The sequence below is a fragment of the Mustela lutreola genome, chromosome 7 (assembly GCF_030435805.1).
Source record: "Mustela lutreola isolate mMusLut2 chromosome 7, mMusLut2.pri, whole genome shotgun sequence".
NCBI lineage: Eukaryota > Metazoa > Chordata > Mammalia > Carnivora > Mustelidae > Mustela > Mustela lutreola.
Window position 1 is genome coordinate 4,951,411 of NC_081296.1, and position 15,698 is coordinate 4,967,108.

A 15,698-nucleotide genomic window follows, 5' to 3' on the forward strand; every position below is an offset into this window, starting at 1 on the left:
AGGAATGCACCAGCCAGAGTGGCCTCCGGTTGCAGGAGAAGGGAGCCTAGGTCTGGGCCTTCCCAGGAGGCTTGAGGCCCGACTCCCGTGTGCCCAGGGCTGACCATGTAGACACCTTCAGGGCCAAACAGGAATGGAGGGTCTGCCCTTGAGTCAGGCAGGAGCCCAGGCAGAGCTGTGGGAGGACCCCAGACCCCTGCCTCTTGCGGGGAGACAAGACCTACATTCAGCAGTTCCTCTAAGTCTCTGCAGACACGTTTTCCAGGAGCGTGTGCCTGTCGCCCTTGACATGGGGCCCAGGCTTTTAACTGCCCAAAGCAAGGTGAGTTCCGGGCACGGACTTCGCTGCGTGACCCTGGACGAGACACGTAACCCTCCAGACCTCAGCTTCCTCACGCACACCTCCAAGAGGACGCCTTATTCCAGATTTGCTCTGAGCAAAGTTGAGCCATACGGGCTGCTCACCTCCCTCTCTGCAGACCCCATACTTCTGTTAATGCATCCCGACAGCACGGCTGGTCTTACTGGAGTGTGCAAGAGCGTGTGGTGAGGCTGGGCCTGAGGAGGTGCCTGAGCCTGGAAGTGGAAGTGACCGTGTCCCTCATTGTCCCCTCCCCGCAGGCTGGCATGATCATAGACAACGGGGTCAAGACTACAGAGGCTTCTGCCAAGGACAAGAGGCCCTTCCTCTCTATCATCTCTGCCAGGTAGTCACCCCCTGGGGACGCACGCACTCCCTGCTGACCTCCTGACCCACCTCCGCTCTCTTCACTCACTCACTCACTCGCTCATCGGGGAGCTGGTGAGTGCTTTCTCCGTCCTGGGCCTGGAGCTAGCGGCTAGCGTAGCGCGGTGAAAATCTGAGCGGGGCAAAGTCTGAAGTAGGCTTCGGCGATAGCCGTGGAAGGGAGATAGAAATCTCCAGAGGTTCCTGGATCCCTCAGCCACAGCTGTGACCTGGTCCATTGGCCAGTTGGGCCGAGAGCTACAGGGGAAGAGAGAAGTCGGGAGAATTGCACCCCTGGGCTCTTGGGACGGGACTGAGCTCAGCCGGAGGCCAGGAGGCCACTTTCCAAAGGTGCTTTCAAAACCTCAAGGTCATTAGACAGCTCAGTGCCCTTGAAAGAGGCCGAGGTACTTGGCCTGCTTCAGAGCGAGTGGCTTGGCGCCGTGATAACGTGGACGGCGGCATCTGCCGGTCTGGATGCCACCGAGCCCACGTGCAGCCCAGGAGCTGAGCCCAGAGCAGGCGTGAGGTCGAGAGTCCCCCGTCAGTGGGGGGCTGGGCATTCCCAGCCCCACGGGCCACACTGCACGCAGGGATCACGCCTGGCTGGCTGGGCTTCCCTCTGCACTGTGAGCTGTCCCGGCCCGCGTCAGGTGGGGGCTCCTCGGCCCACGTGGCTTCTCTGACAGACTCCGCAGCTTCGTGCCAGAGCCCAGGGAACGGGAGCTGGGGGGAAGCTCACAGCCAGAAGGGGTTCTGCTCGCAGCCCCCCAACCCGGCCACCTGTGCCCTCCCCACGGTGCGCTCCAGGTACAGCCCTCACCAGGACGCCGACCCGCTGAAGCCCCGGGAGCCTGCCATCATCCGACATTTCACTGCCTACAAGAACCAGGACCACGGGGCCTGGCTGCGCGGCGGGGACGTGTGGCTGGACAGCTGTCGGTGAGGAGAGGGCCGTGGGGTCCGGGACAGGGAAGGGCTGACGTCTCCCCACACGGGGGCGAGGAGAGCAGGGCAGGGAGGAACAGGCACTTGGGCTTCGGCCTTCTGGTCCCTCGCGAGGCAGCGGTACAGGCCGCCCCACCCCGCGCCGGCCAGCAGCGTCCCCTCAGCCCCCCTAAAAACAGCGTACGCAGGTGCTCAGGGTCACCGAGCAGCCCCCCCATGAGGCTCTCTCAGCCCCAGAGCTGGTCAGTGAGAAAAGGGAGGAGGGACGCAGCCGCACGCTCTGGGCCCCTGCTGTGCTCTGGGCCCCTGCTGTGCCCTGCGTCCTGGTTGCGCTTGTCACTGGGCTTCCCGAAGACACAAATGATCACCTCCATTTGGGGGACGGTAAGCAAGTGGTGGAACTGGGGCTTGAAATCACAACTTGCGGGACTCGGAAGCGTGGCCACAGCGTAACTGTGACCATGGGTGCCCCCCTTCCCAGCACTGCCTGACCCCTGGGAAGAAGCTTGGCATCTGTCTGTCCTCCTTGCTGGGGCTGGGGAGCTGGAACCGCCTTTATCAAGTGCCCCAAGGGTGGCCCTTCGAGGGAGGCAAGGTCCTCCACGGTCCAACCTCATGCTTAGCCCTGGAGTCACGGGTGGGGACGGGGGACAGGAGGCGGCTCACAGAGCCTGGTGTGTGTGCTGCCGAGGGGCAGTGTCGCCTCAAACACTGAGCCCCATCTTTGCAAGCAGACACCGAGTGGGAGAGCCCCCAGCTCCCTCAGCACAGCCCGTGCCTCCTTCCCCACACAGTGTCCACGGTGCACAGCTGGGGACAAGGAACGGTCCTTTCTTGCACAGCTTCCCCGAGTGTGCAGTGAGGGGAGGCTCTGACTGTCCGCTCTTGTCCCCAGGTTTGCTGACAATGGCATCGGCCTGACCTTGGCCAGGTAAGGACAGCCGTCGTTGTGCTGAGCCCTCCATGGGAAGCCGCTCTGGACCGCTCAGCCCAGACACTTTCTCCCTACAGTGGTGGGACCTTCCCATATGACGACGGCTCCAAGCAGGAGATAAAGAACAGCCTGTTTGTTGGGGAGAGTGGCAACGTGGGGACGGAGATGATGGACAACAGGATCTGGGGCCCCGGCGGCCTGGACCACAGCGGCAGGACCCTCCCCATAGGCCAGTAGGTTTGCAGTCTTGGCGGCTTCCTCGTTGTGTGGCTTGTGCTACGTGGCAGCAGTGGAGAGAATGATGCTGGTGATTTCCACCTGCTGGCGGTCAGGTCCTCTGTCTGTGACCTGGCAGGGAGATCACTCAACCCAAAGGCATTAGCTGGCAGTGGGGTGAAATCAAGCACGGGAGAAAGGAATTTAGAAAAACAGGGTGGGAGACCCGTCCACAGGGCCACGTGTCGATCAGAACGCAGCGTGGTTCTGGGAACACATTAGGGGCGTTCAGTGTCCAGCTCAGTGACCACGGCTCCTTCGTCTCCATCATCCTTCTGAGGGTGGGGGACAGACAGACTCAGGCCCACGGGGAATGACCAGGAATGGGACAGAACCCGAGGCCGTGTCGCACACAGATGGGGAGCTTCGATGGGAGACGGGGTCCCACTCGGGGGAACAGCTTGGGAGGTGTTGTCACACCTCCTCGGGACGGCCAGGGCCATTCGAGACGAAACTCGTTCCCCGTGGGCCCTGGAGGTTTGAACGAGTTAGTGCAGGAAGAGATTCCTAGAGGCCAGGCTCGCTCCCCCGCAGACTTGTAGGGCTGCGCTGAGGGGCCGCCGGCGGGCAGTCGGGTGCACGTGGAGTTCGCACAGAGTGGGGACAAGGACAAACGAGTGGTTGGAGGGGGTGACCTGGGGAGCTGACCGGCTCCGAGATCAAAGGGACGCAAGGGACGTGGCCAGTTCCTCAGGGAGCCTCATGGAGCAGGTGGGGGGCGGGGGGATTTGTCTGCTGGTGATTCTGCTCAAACGTGAATCTGAACCAGACAGCAAGGCTCGGAGCCGGCCAGCAGCGCAGGGGCCCCGCTCGCCGAGTTCCAAGGGCCCCTCTGGCTCCCTGAGCATCTTCCCTTTCTCCCGGGAAATGTGATTCCTGCCTCGACGGGCCGGACGCAGCCTGAAGCTCCCACTGCAGTGGGTGTGGCCTTTGCGAGGACTTTGCCAACGGAACCCGGGCCCCGCGGGCACAAGCCATCAGGAAGCCCTTGTTTTTGTCTGGTCTAAGGGCTGCACCCATCCCTTCGGGTCATTTTTATGAGCAAGTCAGCCTCTGCATGTTTGGGGTGGCTTTGCTGTGGGTTACCGGCTTCCCAGGGCCAGAATGTCCTGATGACGCCGGGGCTGAGTTCGCTTATGGAGGCCTGATGGGTCTGCCAAAGCAGGCAGGTTCCCCGCAGCCCCTTCACGAGCGGGGACTGTGCCCTCCCCATCACGGGGACGCGTCCTGAATGGGACTGGGCTGGGCTCAGGAGGAAATGAGCCCACGCTGTGTGCGCGGCGAGTACGGACGGCCGGTCCCCGGGGCGCACAACCCGGAACCTAGCACGGAGGCGCCCGCGAGAACCGCGGCTCCAGGCCCTGCTGCTAATCGACTCCTTCTGCAGATGCAGAAGTGCAGGAAGTCCTTGGGGCCCATGAAGGTGCCGGCCAAGACTGGCATGATCGAGGCTTTCCTTGGGGAGCCGCCAGGGTGGAGGACAGGGCACTGTGGAGTACGGCCTCTCCCCGGGGACCTTCTCGGTGTTTATTCCCTCCTGCTGCCCTTCCTCCTTCGTGCCGGCTGTGGAAGGAGGGGCCCGGCCCAGAGGCAGAGACTCCAGTAAAAGCGAACCAACGGGGCTCGAAGAAGGAACGAGCCTAGACTGGGCACCAGGTGCCCAGCCAGCCCCTCCCCAGACTTGCTCGGGAGTAAGAGGCAGTTGAGGGGCGTCTCTGAGCCCCTGCCCTCTGCTGGGGCAAGTGGCCCATTCTCCGGTCCCTTCTGCCTCCCCTCTGAGCATGTGGCCTCCTCCCCATCCCTTCCCCGAGGCCTGGAGATCATGGCCTTCCTGGGATCCACTGGCAGCTCCATACTGTTGCCCTCCCGGTGGGGGGGCTGCCTCTCTGCAAGGGGTGCTGGGAAGGTTACGCACAGTTCTCTCACGCATTACCATCGCCTTGCATTCTGGCCCAGACCCCAGAGACTTGCAATCGAAAGGCTTACTCAGACGAAACTCATCTGGGTTTTAATCTGATTAAATTATGGCAGCTGAGACAAGGCGCTAATGACTAATGGCTCTCGTCTCCCAAGGGACAGAATACTGGCATTCTGTAGCAGTGCTCACAGCGTTTACTCAGTGCCTCTTCACAGGATGGAAAAACTGGGGGAAATATTTAAATAAAGGATAATTCCCCAAACCCCAAGCCAGCAACTAAACAGCTATCCATTCTTCATCCATCTTTCCATCTTTCCATCTCTCTGTCCTTCCACCCATCCACCATCCACCATCCATCCATCCATCCATCCTTCCTTCCTTCCTACCTTCCTTCCATCCATCCACCATCCATCCATCCACCATCCATCCATCCACCATCCACCATCCACCATCCATCCACCATCCACCCACCATCCACCATCCACCATCCGCCCACCATCCATCCACTATCCATCCACCATCCACCATCCATCATCCACCAACTATCCACCATCCACCATCCATCCACCATCCATCCATCCACCATCCACCATCCACCATCTATCCATCCATTCATCCTTCCTTCCTTCCTACCTTCCTTCCATCCATCCACCATCCATCCATCCACCATCCACCATCCACCCACCATCCACCATCCACCATCCGCCCACCATCCATCCACTATCCATCCACCATCCACAATCCATCATCCACCAACTATCCACCATCCACCATCCATCCACCATCCACCCACCATCCACCATCCACCCACCATCCACCCACCATCCATCCACCATCCACCATCCACCATCCACCATCCATCCACCATCCACCATCCATCCACCATCCATCCACCATCCACCATCCATCCACCATCCACCATCCATCCACCATCCATCCACCATCCACCATCCATCCACCATCCACCATCCACCCACCATCCATCATCCACCCACCATCCACCATCCACCATCCATCCACCATCCACCATCCATCCACCATCCATCCACCATCCACCATCCATCCACCATCCACCATCCACCCACCATCCATCATCCACCCACCATCCACCATCCACCATCCATCCACCATCCACCATCCACCATCCATCCACCATCCACCATCCATCCACCATCCATCCACCATCCACCATCCACCCACCATCCATCATCCACCCACCATCCACCATCCATCATCCATCATCCATCCACCATCCATCCACCATCCACCATCCATCCATCCCTCCCTCCCCCCCTCCATCCAGTAAGTCGTCTGGCAATTGTTTATGCATGTCTTCTGCATCTGTGAATGCTTTCTCAGTGAACTAATTACTGAGTCACTGATGCCTGCAGTGAGGAGTCACTGGAGGTGGGGATCAGGCATGGTTCACCCGGGGAGTCTCCATGTCCATCCACCTTGGAGGGCGCGCACAACATCGTGGTACAACATGGCAGCCGGCCTGACATCTGACTTCTGTAACTCCGCAGGAACTTCCCGATCCGAGGAATTCAGTTCTATGACGGCCCCGTCAGCATCCAGAACTGCACTTTCCGCAAGTTCGCGGCCCTGGAGGGCCGGCACACCAGCGCCCTGGCCTTCCGGCTGAACAACGCTTGGCAGAGCTGCCCCCATAACAACGTGACCAACATCGCCTTCGAGGACGTCCCGGTGAGTGCAGCGCTGGGGCAGGCTCCTGGCAAACCCAGACTTTGGGCGGTGATTCACGGGTCCCCTGGGGCTGGAGTTTGAGCCGTGGCCACCACCACAGGGAGTGAACAACTTCCTCCAAGCAGGCTGGGCCCCGTCCCAGCCTGTCGGCATCCAGACTGGAAAAGTACAAGCATAGGTTGCCCCACAGGTCAAGCCCCGGCTGCATAAGTGCCCGCTTGCCCTCTCCCCGCCACCCCCCTCTCCAGAGCCTGTGCAGGGGCTCTGGCCAGACTCAAGGGCCTAAGGCTGTTCCTCCAAAGGCCTTGGTCTTGACCTACTACTGAGTCTCATGGCAGGGCCACCTGAGTAGGTATAATTAATTTAAAATCCCAAATTTCCCAAGGCCTTCTTGGCTAAAGACGTTCCACTCATCTCTCCCCCGGTGAGGAGGGCAGGACAGTGCCTGCTCTTTGAGGCTGGGTAAGGCCAGGTGGGCCATTTTCTCTGGGGTAAGGACCTGCCAGAACTTTCCTCTTCCTCCTGGTCCCCCTCTGGGCCTGCCCTTTGCCTGTCTGCCCAGCACTGGCCGACTGAGGGGAAGGAGGAAAACTTGCCACTTCACTTCTTGACTCAGGCCGCCGAGGCTTGGGAGAGGTCGGTCCCAGAGACCTCCACGGCTGGTGTTGGGAGACCGTCTTCTGGAAACAGCGCGTGCACACACAGCCTCTCACACACACGCTCCTGCATCCCCTCTGCTCACTCATCAGGGCACTCTACAGGGTCACCCGCAGTCTCCCGTGAGCAGAGGCCAGATGGCCATGCTGGGTCCAGAGCTGAGGCCACTCAGCGTCTGGCTCTGTCTGGCTCCCTCCGTGAGGTCAGCCGTGAGGTCAGCCGTGAGGCGTCCCGCAGCATCCGAGAGCATCTTGGGTTTGGCCGGGGTGTCACGTCAACACCGGAAACTTCTCCCTGGCCCAATGACAGCAGCCTTTTCCCTGTCACCCCTGGCCCGGCCTCACTTCCCTGGGCTCTGTTTAGATTACTTCCAGAGTGTTCTTCGGAGAGCCCGGGCCCTGGTTCAACCAGCTGGACATGGATGGAGATAAGACGTCGCTGTTCCACGACATCGACGGCTCTGTGTCCGAGTACCCGGGGTCCTACCTCACCAAGGACGACAACTGGCTGGTCCGGCACCCGGACTGCATCAACGTCCCCGACTGGAGAGGGGCCATCTGCAGCGGGCACTATGCACAGGTGGGGAGGCCAGGGGCGCCCCTGGGGTCACCCGTCCCCACCCTGTCCCATGACGAGCAGGAGTGCAGCCCTGCAGCCCCGGCTCCAGCCGAGCGGGAGATTTGGGTGTCTCTCCTCTCATTGTTCTTTTCTCTCTCCTCCTCATCCAGTAGAATTTTCAGCCAAAGTCAAAGTGGAAACGCTGCGTAGGCGGAAAGCAGGATTCCCAGGAGGGGGCACCCTGAGGTCAAGGGCTTGGACTTAGTCAGGCCCAGGGCTTCAAGTCGGCATGAAGGTGTGGGCAGATGCAAAGCCCGCTCCCCGGGGCTGGGAGCCTCAGCGTCCTCCTCTGTGAAGTGGGGAGATGGCTGAGCCTCCTTCGTGAGGCCGCGGGCGCGGGTTCGTATGACATATGGGTAGAAGGGGCTCCACCAGCCCCGACCACCAGAACCATAATGCAGACCACGCGTTGGTCTTAAATTTTCTAGAAGTCATATCAAAAAGGAAAAAGAAATGGGAAATTAGTTTTAATAATTTTTAAAAGATTTTATTTATCTGAGAGAGAGAGAGAAAGACACTGAGAGTGTCAGATGTGGGGAGAGGGAGAAGCAGGCTCCCCACTGAGCAGGGAGCCCGACATGGGGCTCAAACCCGGGACTCCGGGATCATGACCTGAGCCAAAGGCAGATGCTTAATGACTGAGACACCCAACCCCCCAATTTTAATTTTTTTTAAAGATTGTATTTATTTATTTGACAGAGAGAGATCACAAGTAGGCAGAGAGGCAGGCAGAGAGAGGGGGAAGCAGGCTCCCTGCTGAGCAGAGAGCCGGATGCAGGACTTGATCCCAGGCCCTTAGGATCATGACCTGAGATGAAGGCAGAGGCTTAATAGACTGAGCCACCCTGGTGTCCCCCAATTTTTAATATTTAATAGTGGATTTTAACAGCATACTCAGAATACTTTCATCTCAACCCGTAAACAATATATAAAAATCATTAGTAAGGCACTTGGCATCTCTATATTTGTCTTCCTGTTCTAAATCTTCAAAATCCAGGACCATTTTGTACTTAGAACCGACTCCCATTGGGATATACGTTTTCAGCAAAGTGAAAGCCAGTCCTACCAAACATCACGCTAGTGGGAAACTATTCTACACGGACTTTGGTTTGAAATTTAAGTTAATTAAAATAAAATTTATAATTCAGGTCCTTGGCCACGCTGGCCACGTTTCCAGTGCCCAGTGGCCACTGGCTGCCGTATGGAATGGCACGGAGAACACGGTAGAACCAAAAATCTTCGTTGACTATTATGATGCTGCCGTTAGCTACCATGTGGCTAAATGGTGACTAAATGAGGGGACAGCCCAAGAGAATGAAGGTGTGAAAGTAGGGGGAGCCCAGTGAGCCCGATGGCCCCCGGGTGGACAGGACACGAGCGTGAAGGAAGGAGATTGTCCACTGTGCGGCGGGCACTGCGGGCATCAGGAATGGGGCTGGTAAGAAAGGAGCTGTCCAGAGGTCTGGGGTCCGGGACAGATGGGACAGGGAGCTGGTGCCAGAGAGGGGAAGGGGCCCCGTGGCTGGGTGGGCACACGGAGGTGGGGGTGCTGGAGGCCGGCAGGAAGACAGGGCCAGGGTCAGGCAGGAAGTTGGGGCGTTTGGGGGATAGAAGGTGAGGCCGGACAGTGGCCCGAGGAGGGGGCCCCGCAGAGAGCCTAAGGGCGGGAAGAGGGGCTGGGAGTGTGGGGCTGCGGACTGGTTAGAGGCGTGGGGAAGGACTGTGGACCGGGAAAGCCGGGTGCAGACAGGAGCCCGAGCCGGGGAAGGGCACCCGCCTCCCAGGCTGCTGGAGAGAGAGCCCCGGGGGAGGTAGGCCTGAGGAAGGATCGGGAGAGGCTCCTGCCGCTGCTCAGGGTGAAGAACGCGTGGCTGGGGCGAGCCGTGGGCCCCTGACCATCTAGGGAAGGCGCACCGGGAGGCGGGGTCAGAGTTTGCGGCGGGGTGGGGTCCTTGGAAGTCTAACTGAGGAGTTAGAAGGTGACGGAAGCCTGGACCCTGGTGCCCGCACCGTGGGCCCTGCTCGTGGCCCCGTCTGGAGCCTTCCACCTTCTCCTTCCCCCCACGTTGCTTGTCTTTTTGCAGAAACGTAGCACTTGCCACAGTCATCGGCACTTCAGCAGCTTCGTCTTCCCTTGAACTTGTGGTTCTCCTGAGTGCCGGGCTGCGGGCAGGGCTGAGGTTTCCCCCTCCGTTTTGGGGGCAGCATAACCGGAGGGGAGATAACCCCTCCCCTCCACGTTCACAGTGGCTCGTGGCTGTGCTGGCCACGGCCACGGGGATGTCACCTTGAGAATGCAGGACACCGTGTCTGACGCTGAGGTTGGCCCATGGCAAGTGGGCTCTTGGGTCCCCGGGACCTTCTGTGCATTCTCTGGAGTGAGATGCCACTGATGGATGCAGGGCGTAGTGACACGGGGATGGCCGCACAGGCTGGACTCCAGAAAGTGAGGGAGAAGCAGCAACACCCCTGGTTGTTTCTCCACGCAGGCAGGAAGGTCGCTGGAGAAGGGAGCGGCGTTCAGAGCAGATCTCTACGAGGTCTCCGCCCCCCCCCCCCAACCCCCTCCAGTTGCTTTAGGTTTGCCGTGCAACTGTGAAGTCAGCCCTCCCCTGTGTCCACTAGGATTTCCGGAATAAGGAGCTTCAGCAAGATCGCACACCCCCAGCAGGAAGATATGCCCCCTTATTTGGCCGTCGGTTCTTGCATCCTTAAAAGGGTCCTTTGAAACGGGGGCCGGTAGTCAGATGTTAGCCAGACGCTCTTGGAACCATCCTCGTAATTGTCCTTGATGTGTGTTTCCTTTTTGGGTTCGAGAAGATGTACATCCAGGCCTACAAGACCAGCAACCTTCGGATGAAGATCGTCAAGAACGAGTTCCCGGGCCGGCCCCTCTACCTGGAGGGCGCCCTGACCCGGAGCACCCACTACCAGCAGTACCAGCCGGTCGTGGCGCTGCGGAAGGGCTACACCGTGCACTGGGACCAGACGGCCCCCGCCGAGCTCATCATCTGGCTCATCAACTTCAACAAGTGAGTGGACGCCGGCCGGAAGCTGCGACTGGGGATGGCCGCTCCCCTGGAGCTCGGGGCTGCAGTGAGCTCATCTCCCCACGAACTCCGGGGACCCCAGGCCAGCCGGAGTCAGCCCACAGAAGCATGCCTCTACGGGGGCTGAGAGCAGCCAGTAGGGAGGGGTCAGAGACCGGGCTGAGCCCCCCGCTGTGAGCATGGCTGGCCTTGGGCGCAAGGTGGGCTCCAATGGGGGCCGTCTGTTGCTCTGCTCCATTGAGTTGCTGGGGCTGGAGTCACCTCCCAGGGCCACCAGGAGAGGGGATGGAACCGCATGTAGCTCAGGATCTGGCCTCACAGACGTAGACTCGTATGCTTTCTGGGAACATGGTCCCTGTGTCCCTGGGAGACAGACGTCAGATGTGGAAAACAACACCCCGAGAAAGGAGTGGGCCCCGAGACCAGGCTGGGCCAGGGGCTGAGCCCTGTCCTCCGGATCCTGGACGCCTCGGCAACAACCGGATGAGAAGCGTCTTTCTGCTCTCGGTGGAGCACCCCAGTGCAGGCCTGGGAGGTGCCCGGTGAGCCCTCCAGCCCTGCGCACTCTGCACAGACCCCAATATGGCAACGACCCCCGTTGCAGAAATGGAGGTGCCGTCTGGGGGAGGCTGGTTCAGTCTCTCTCCAGGCGCTGCCCCAGACACTCTGGGGCCCCGGACGTCCCTGGTCGGAACCTGACCTTCCTTCTGTCTTCAGGGGCGACTGGATCCGCGTGGGGTTCTGCTACCCCCGAGGCACCACCTTTTCCATCCTCTCGGACGTGCACAATCGCTTGCTGAAGCAGACGTCCAAGACGGGCACCTTCATGCGCACCTTCCAGATGGACAAGGTGCAGCAGAGCTTCCCGGGCAGGAGCCATTACTATTGGGATGAGGACTCCGGGTGAGGAGCCCCGGCGCGGCCCTGTGTGCCCCCCCCACACACACACACACCGGCAGGCCCCAGAGCCACCACTGAGCTCCCAGCCGGGGCGTAAAATGCTTTGCTGGGGGCTTCGCTTCTGTGGCCCGTGGCATCTTCCAAGCGGCCAAGCTTGGGGGGAAAACCAACATTCCGTGACACACACGCGGGGGTTGTAGGAAATGTGCCTGTTCCGGGAGCAAAGTGACAGCAAAGAATCTTAGAACAGAGACGCGGCGCGTTACCTCCAGTCCTCACAGGCCGGCGGGAGCAGATGATGCGACCCCGTCCAGAGGGAGGTGGATGAGGAGGAATGGAGAAGGATCAGCGGCGGCTGCCCGGGGGGGTCCCTGGGCACGGCCGGGGGTCCCTGGGCACCGCTGGGCACGGGCCTATCTGTTCCCAAAGCCCCCACCCTGTGGGGAATGGCCCCAGGTTCCACTCGGTACAGACGTCAGGGATTGGCTGTCTCTCCACGGCGATCAGGGAGATATTTGGTCCCCTCCCCTAAAAAGGGAGGACATCTGACGTCTCAGGGATGCCCACACACCTCCGAAGCCTGAGGCTGTCGCCAGCCGGCCCCCCGGGAGTCCGGGAAAGGATTGCTTCACGGCGATTTTCCCATTCTTTTTTTTTAAAGATCAGTTTGAGAGAGAGAGCGCGCACAGAGGGGAGGGGTAGCGGGAGAGTGAGAATCGCAAGCAGACTCTCCACTCAGCGCATAGCCCAGTGTGGGACTCGATCTCACGACCTGAGATCAGGACCCTGAGCCAAAACCAAGAGTCAGAGGCTTAACCAACTACGCCACCCGTGTGCTCCCGTTTCATTATTATTATTATTATTTTTTAAGATTTTATTTATTTAGGACGCCTGGTTGGCTCAGTGGGTTAAGCCACTGCCTTCGGCTCAGGTCATGATCTCAGGGTCCTGGGATCAAGCCCCGCACCGGGATCTCTGCTCTGCAGGGAGCCTGCTTCCTCCTCTCTCTCTGCCTGCCTCTCTGCCTACTTGTGATCTCTGTCAAATAAATAAATAAAATCTTTGACAGCAAGAGAGGGAACACAAGCAGGGGGTGTGGGGGAGGGAGAAGCAGGCTTCCATGAGCTCACGACCTGAGCTAAAGGCAGACGCTTAATGACTGAGCCACCTGGGCGCCCCCTGATCCTCAGTCCCCGAGATTAGGTCCCGCCAATGACGATGCCGTGCCTTACTCAGTTCCGTTACAAGCTTGGGGATGTGAGCTGGGTTCCAGGATGCTTGTTTCCTGGGTAGAAGACCAAACCATTGGGCTTCCCCAATTCTCGGGGCCTCTCTGCGCATGCAGACTGGGTCCTTGGCACCACCAGCTATGCGGGGTGAGGGCTGCGGCATCGGGCTGTCCGGGCAGTGTGGGCGCGGCCGAGGTCAACGCCCAGGGACAGCCCGTGTCAGAGAGGCTAACGTTGCCAGGGTGGGAGTCACCTGAAAGCTCTCCTCAGAACTGAACCGTCAGTGATAAGCCCCAAGTTCGTGCTTGGCGTGCTCACCCTCTGAGCCCCTGCACCCCCGGGCCGCGTCTGGTCCTTTCTGGGAAGCGAGAATCAATTCCAGTCCGGAGGACAGCCGGCCAGGAAGCCTGGGAGCACCTTCCAGACCCGGTGCCCTGAAGGGACGGACCGCCCAGCTCTGTTGCCATCCTGCTGTGCAACACTGGGCTACTCACTTGGCTTCTCTGAGCCTTGGTTCCCCCGGCTGAGAAATCAGGACGGTCACAGTCCCTACTGCTCAGGGTTGTCTGAGGGTTAAAGTGAGACGCTGCGGGACTGCGTGGAGAGGGGCTCTGAGAAGGGTCCGAGCCCCTATTACTAGTTCTCTCCCTGGGCGTTTTTCTCTCTGACCGCACACGATCCGAGACAGACCCTGTCTGCTGGCCATGCTGGAGGGCGCACGTGTCTAATGGGGGCAGCGGGCGCATCTAAGGGCGGCGGGTTGGGCCCCTGGGGGCTTGGGAAGCCCCGGAGCCGACCGGCCCGCTCCCCGGCAGGCTGCTGTTCCTGAAGCTGGAAGCGCACAGCGAGAGGGAGAGGTTTGCTTTCTGCTCGGTGAGAGGCTGCGAGAGAATCAAGATCAAGGCTCTGCTGCCCAAGGACGCCGGCATCAGCGACTGCACGGCCAGCGCCTACCCCCGGTTCGCCGAGCGGCCAATCGTGGACGTGCCCATGCCCCGGAAGCTCCTTGGCGCCCAACTGGTGAGTGGCCGGGGCGGCCTTTGTAACCGGGCCCAGAGCCCACAAGGGCTGATGCGGGGACCGGGGGTGCGGGAGACGCGGCCCGGCTCCCAGACCGACGCCCGCGCCTGGCTGTGTGTGTTCCAGAAGACGAAGGACCGCTTCCTGGAGGTGAAGATGGAAAGTTCCAGGCAACGCTTCTTCCATCTCATGAGCGACGTCGCCTACACTGAAGTGAGTGGCTCCGGCCCCTGTGGGGGGGCGGGGGCTGCCCACAGGGTGCGGTCGGTCTCCTAAGGCTGTTGTCACAAGCCTTCCTTCTCCGGAACACCCTGGAGGACAGAAGTCCGACGTCGGGGCATGGCAGGGCCAGGTCCTTCTCTGGCCTCCGAGGGAGCCGTGGCCGAGGCCTCTGCTGGCCTCTGGTGGCTGCTGGCCGTCCCTGCCGTCCCAGCTCGAGGACACGCCCCTCCACGGTGTCTCTGTCCCCACCACCTCCTCCCCGAGCGGGGGAGCCCCACACCCCCAGCTTCCTCCCGCAAGGACCCTTATCGCTGGTTTAGGGCCCGTCCCAAATCCACGACCATCTCACCTCCAGATTCTTACTCTAAGGACCCCTGCAAAGACCCAATGTCCATGTAAGGTGATTTCCACCGTGTCCAAGTGACGCGGCCGTCACTCAGGCCCCTCCAGAGAACCCACGGAGGGGGGCGCTCTGTGTGGAAGAGCTTTGCAGACAGGCTGCCCCGGGGTCCGCACGGGAGCCATGGGGCAGGAGAGTCTCGGGACCGCACATCACAGCCGTGTTGCTCTGCGCCTGCAGGTGGACGGTGTGAAGCGTCCCAGCGCGGAGGATGGCCTCCAGGTGCTGGCGGTCGATGGCCACCGGGGCCACGTGCTGAGCCACGCCAGCTTCCGGAACGTCATTCTGCAGGGTGTCCCGTGGCAGCTTCTGGAGCACATAGCAGCCCTTCCGGACAAGTGAGTGTGGGCACGGCAGACCCCTGGCTGGGCCCCGTCCTGGGCCACGCCAGCCTGCGGGAGTCGGGCGGGGGTCTCCACGGGGAAGTGCCGCCTGGTGACTCGTGTTGGAGCCGAGGCCGCACTGAATGTAGGTCAGCGGCCGGGCTGCCCACTTCCAAGTTGGAGGCCTGGCCCAGCCCTCTTCCTCAGCCACGCTGCGCTTCCCCAGCATGATCTCATTCCTCCCACACTTCCAACTCGATCCAAATGCTGGTGGCTTTTGAGTATCTCCAGCCCAGACCTCTCCTCAGCCCCGGACATTTCTGTCCAACGGCGCCTCGGGCAACGCAATCCGGGTGTCTCCTCTAAGCCACTTCTCGCCAGCTGCTGTCCTGCAACCTCCCCGGCCAGCCCCGCCCCCGCTCGCTCTGTTTTGGTTCATCAGCACCGTCCCTCCAGACAGCCTGACCGGAGTCTGGGCATCCTGCTCAACTCCCCTGTCATTTTTCCCTCTGTCCCCGTGTCCCCATCAGCCCATCTGCCCGCGCACGCTCCTGCCGGTCCTTCTTGTGGCTGCCCGCAGGCCCCTCTGCCACTGGCAACCTGGACTCAGCCTCCTGGCGGGCCAGCCCGTGCGGCAGCCCCATCAGACCCATCCTCCCTGCTGGACCGCTGGCTTGAATTCTTACCTGTACTTCCTGCATCCTCTGGAGGAGTCCCCGGGACCTCCCGGCACGTCCCGATCTAACATATGCGTGTCTTTAGCGAGGTC

At 60.6% G+C, this 15,698-nt stretch overlaps 1 protein-coding gene across 4 annotated transcripts in view; it reads left to right on the forward strand.

Moving 5' to 3' along the window:
- Positions 1–15,698, forward strand: part of CEMIP (cell migration inducing hyaluronidase 1) — a 129,291-nt gene that overhangs the window by 107,203 nt on the left and 6,390 nt on the right. For 3 of the 4 annotated variants that reach the window (XM_059179832.1, XM_059179834.1, XM_059179831.1), the window contains 11 exons: positions 622–707; positions 1,538–1,669; positions 2,571–2,606; positions 2,687–2,842; positions 6,330–6,510; positions 7,531–7,746; positions 10,606–10,817; positions 11,553–11,738; positions 13,780–13,984; positions 14,111–14,197; positions 14,787–14,944. In XM_059179832.1, the coding sequence (XP_059035815.1) occupies positions 622–707; positions 1,538–1,669; positions 2,571–2,606; positions 2,687–2,842; positions 6,330–6,510; positions 7,531–7,746; positions 10,606–10,817; positions 11,553–11,738; positions 13,780–13,984; positions 14,111–14,197; positions 14,787–14,944 (1,655 nt within the window). The remainder of the gene's footprint in view (positions 1–621; positions 708–1,537; positions 1,670–2,570; positions 2,607–2,686; positions 2,843–6,329; positions 6,511–7,530; positions 7,747–10,605; positions 10,818–11,552; positions 11,739–13,779; positions 13,985–14,110; positions 14,198–14,786; positions 14,945–15,698) is intronic. The other variant, XM_059179833.1, reaches the window with a different exon arrangement.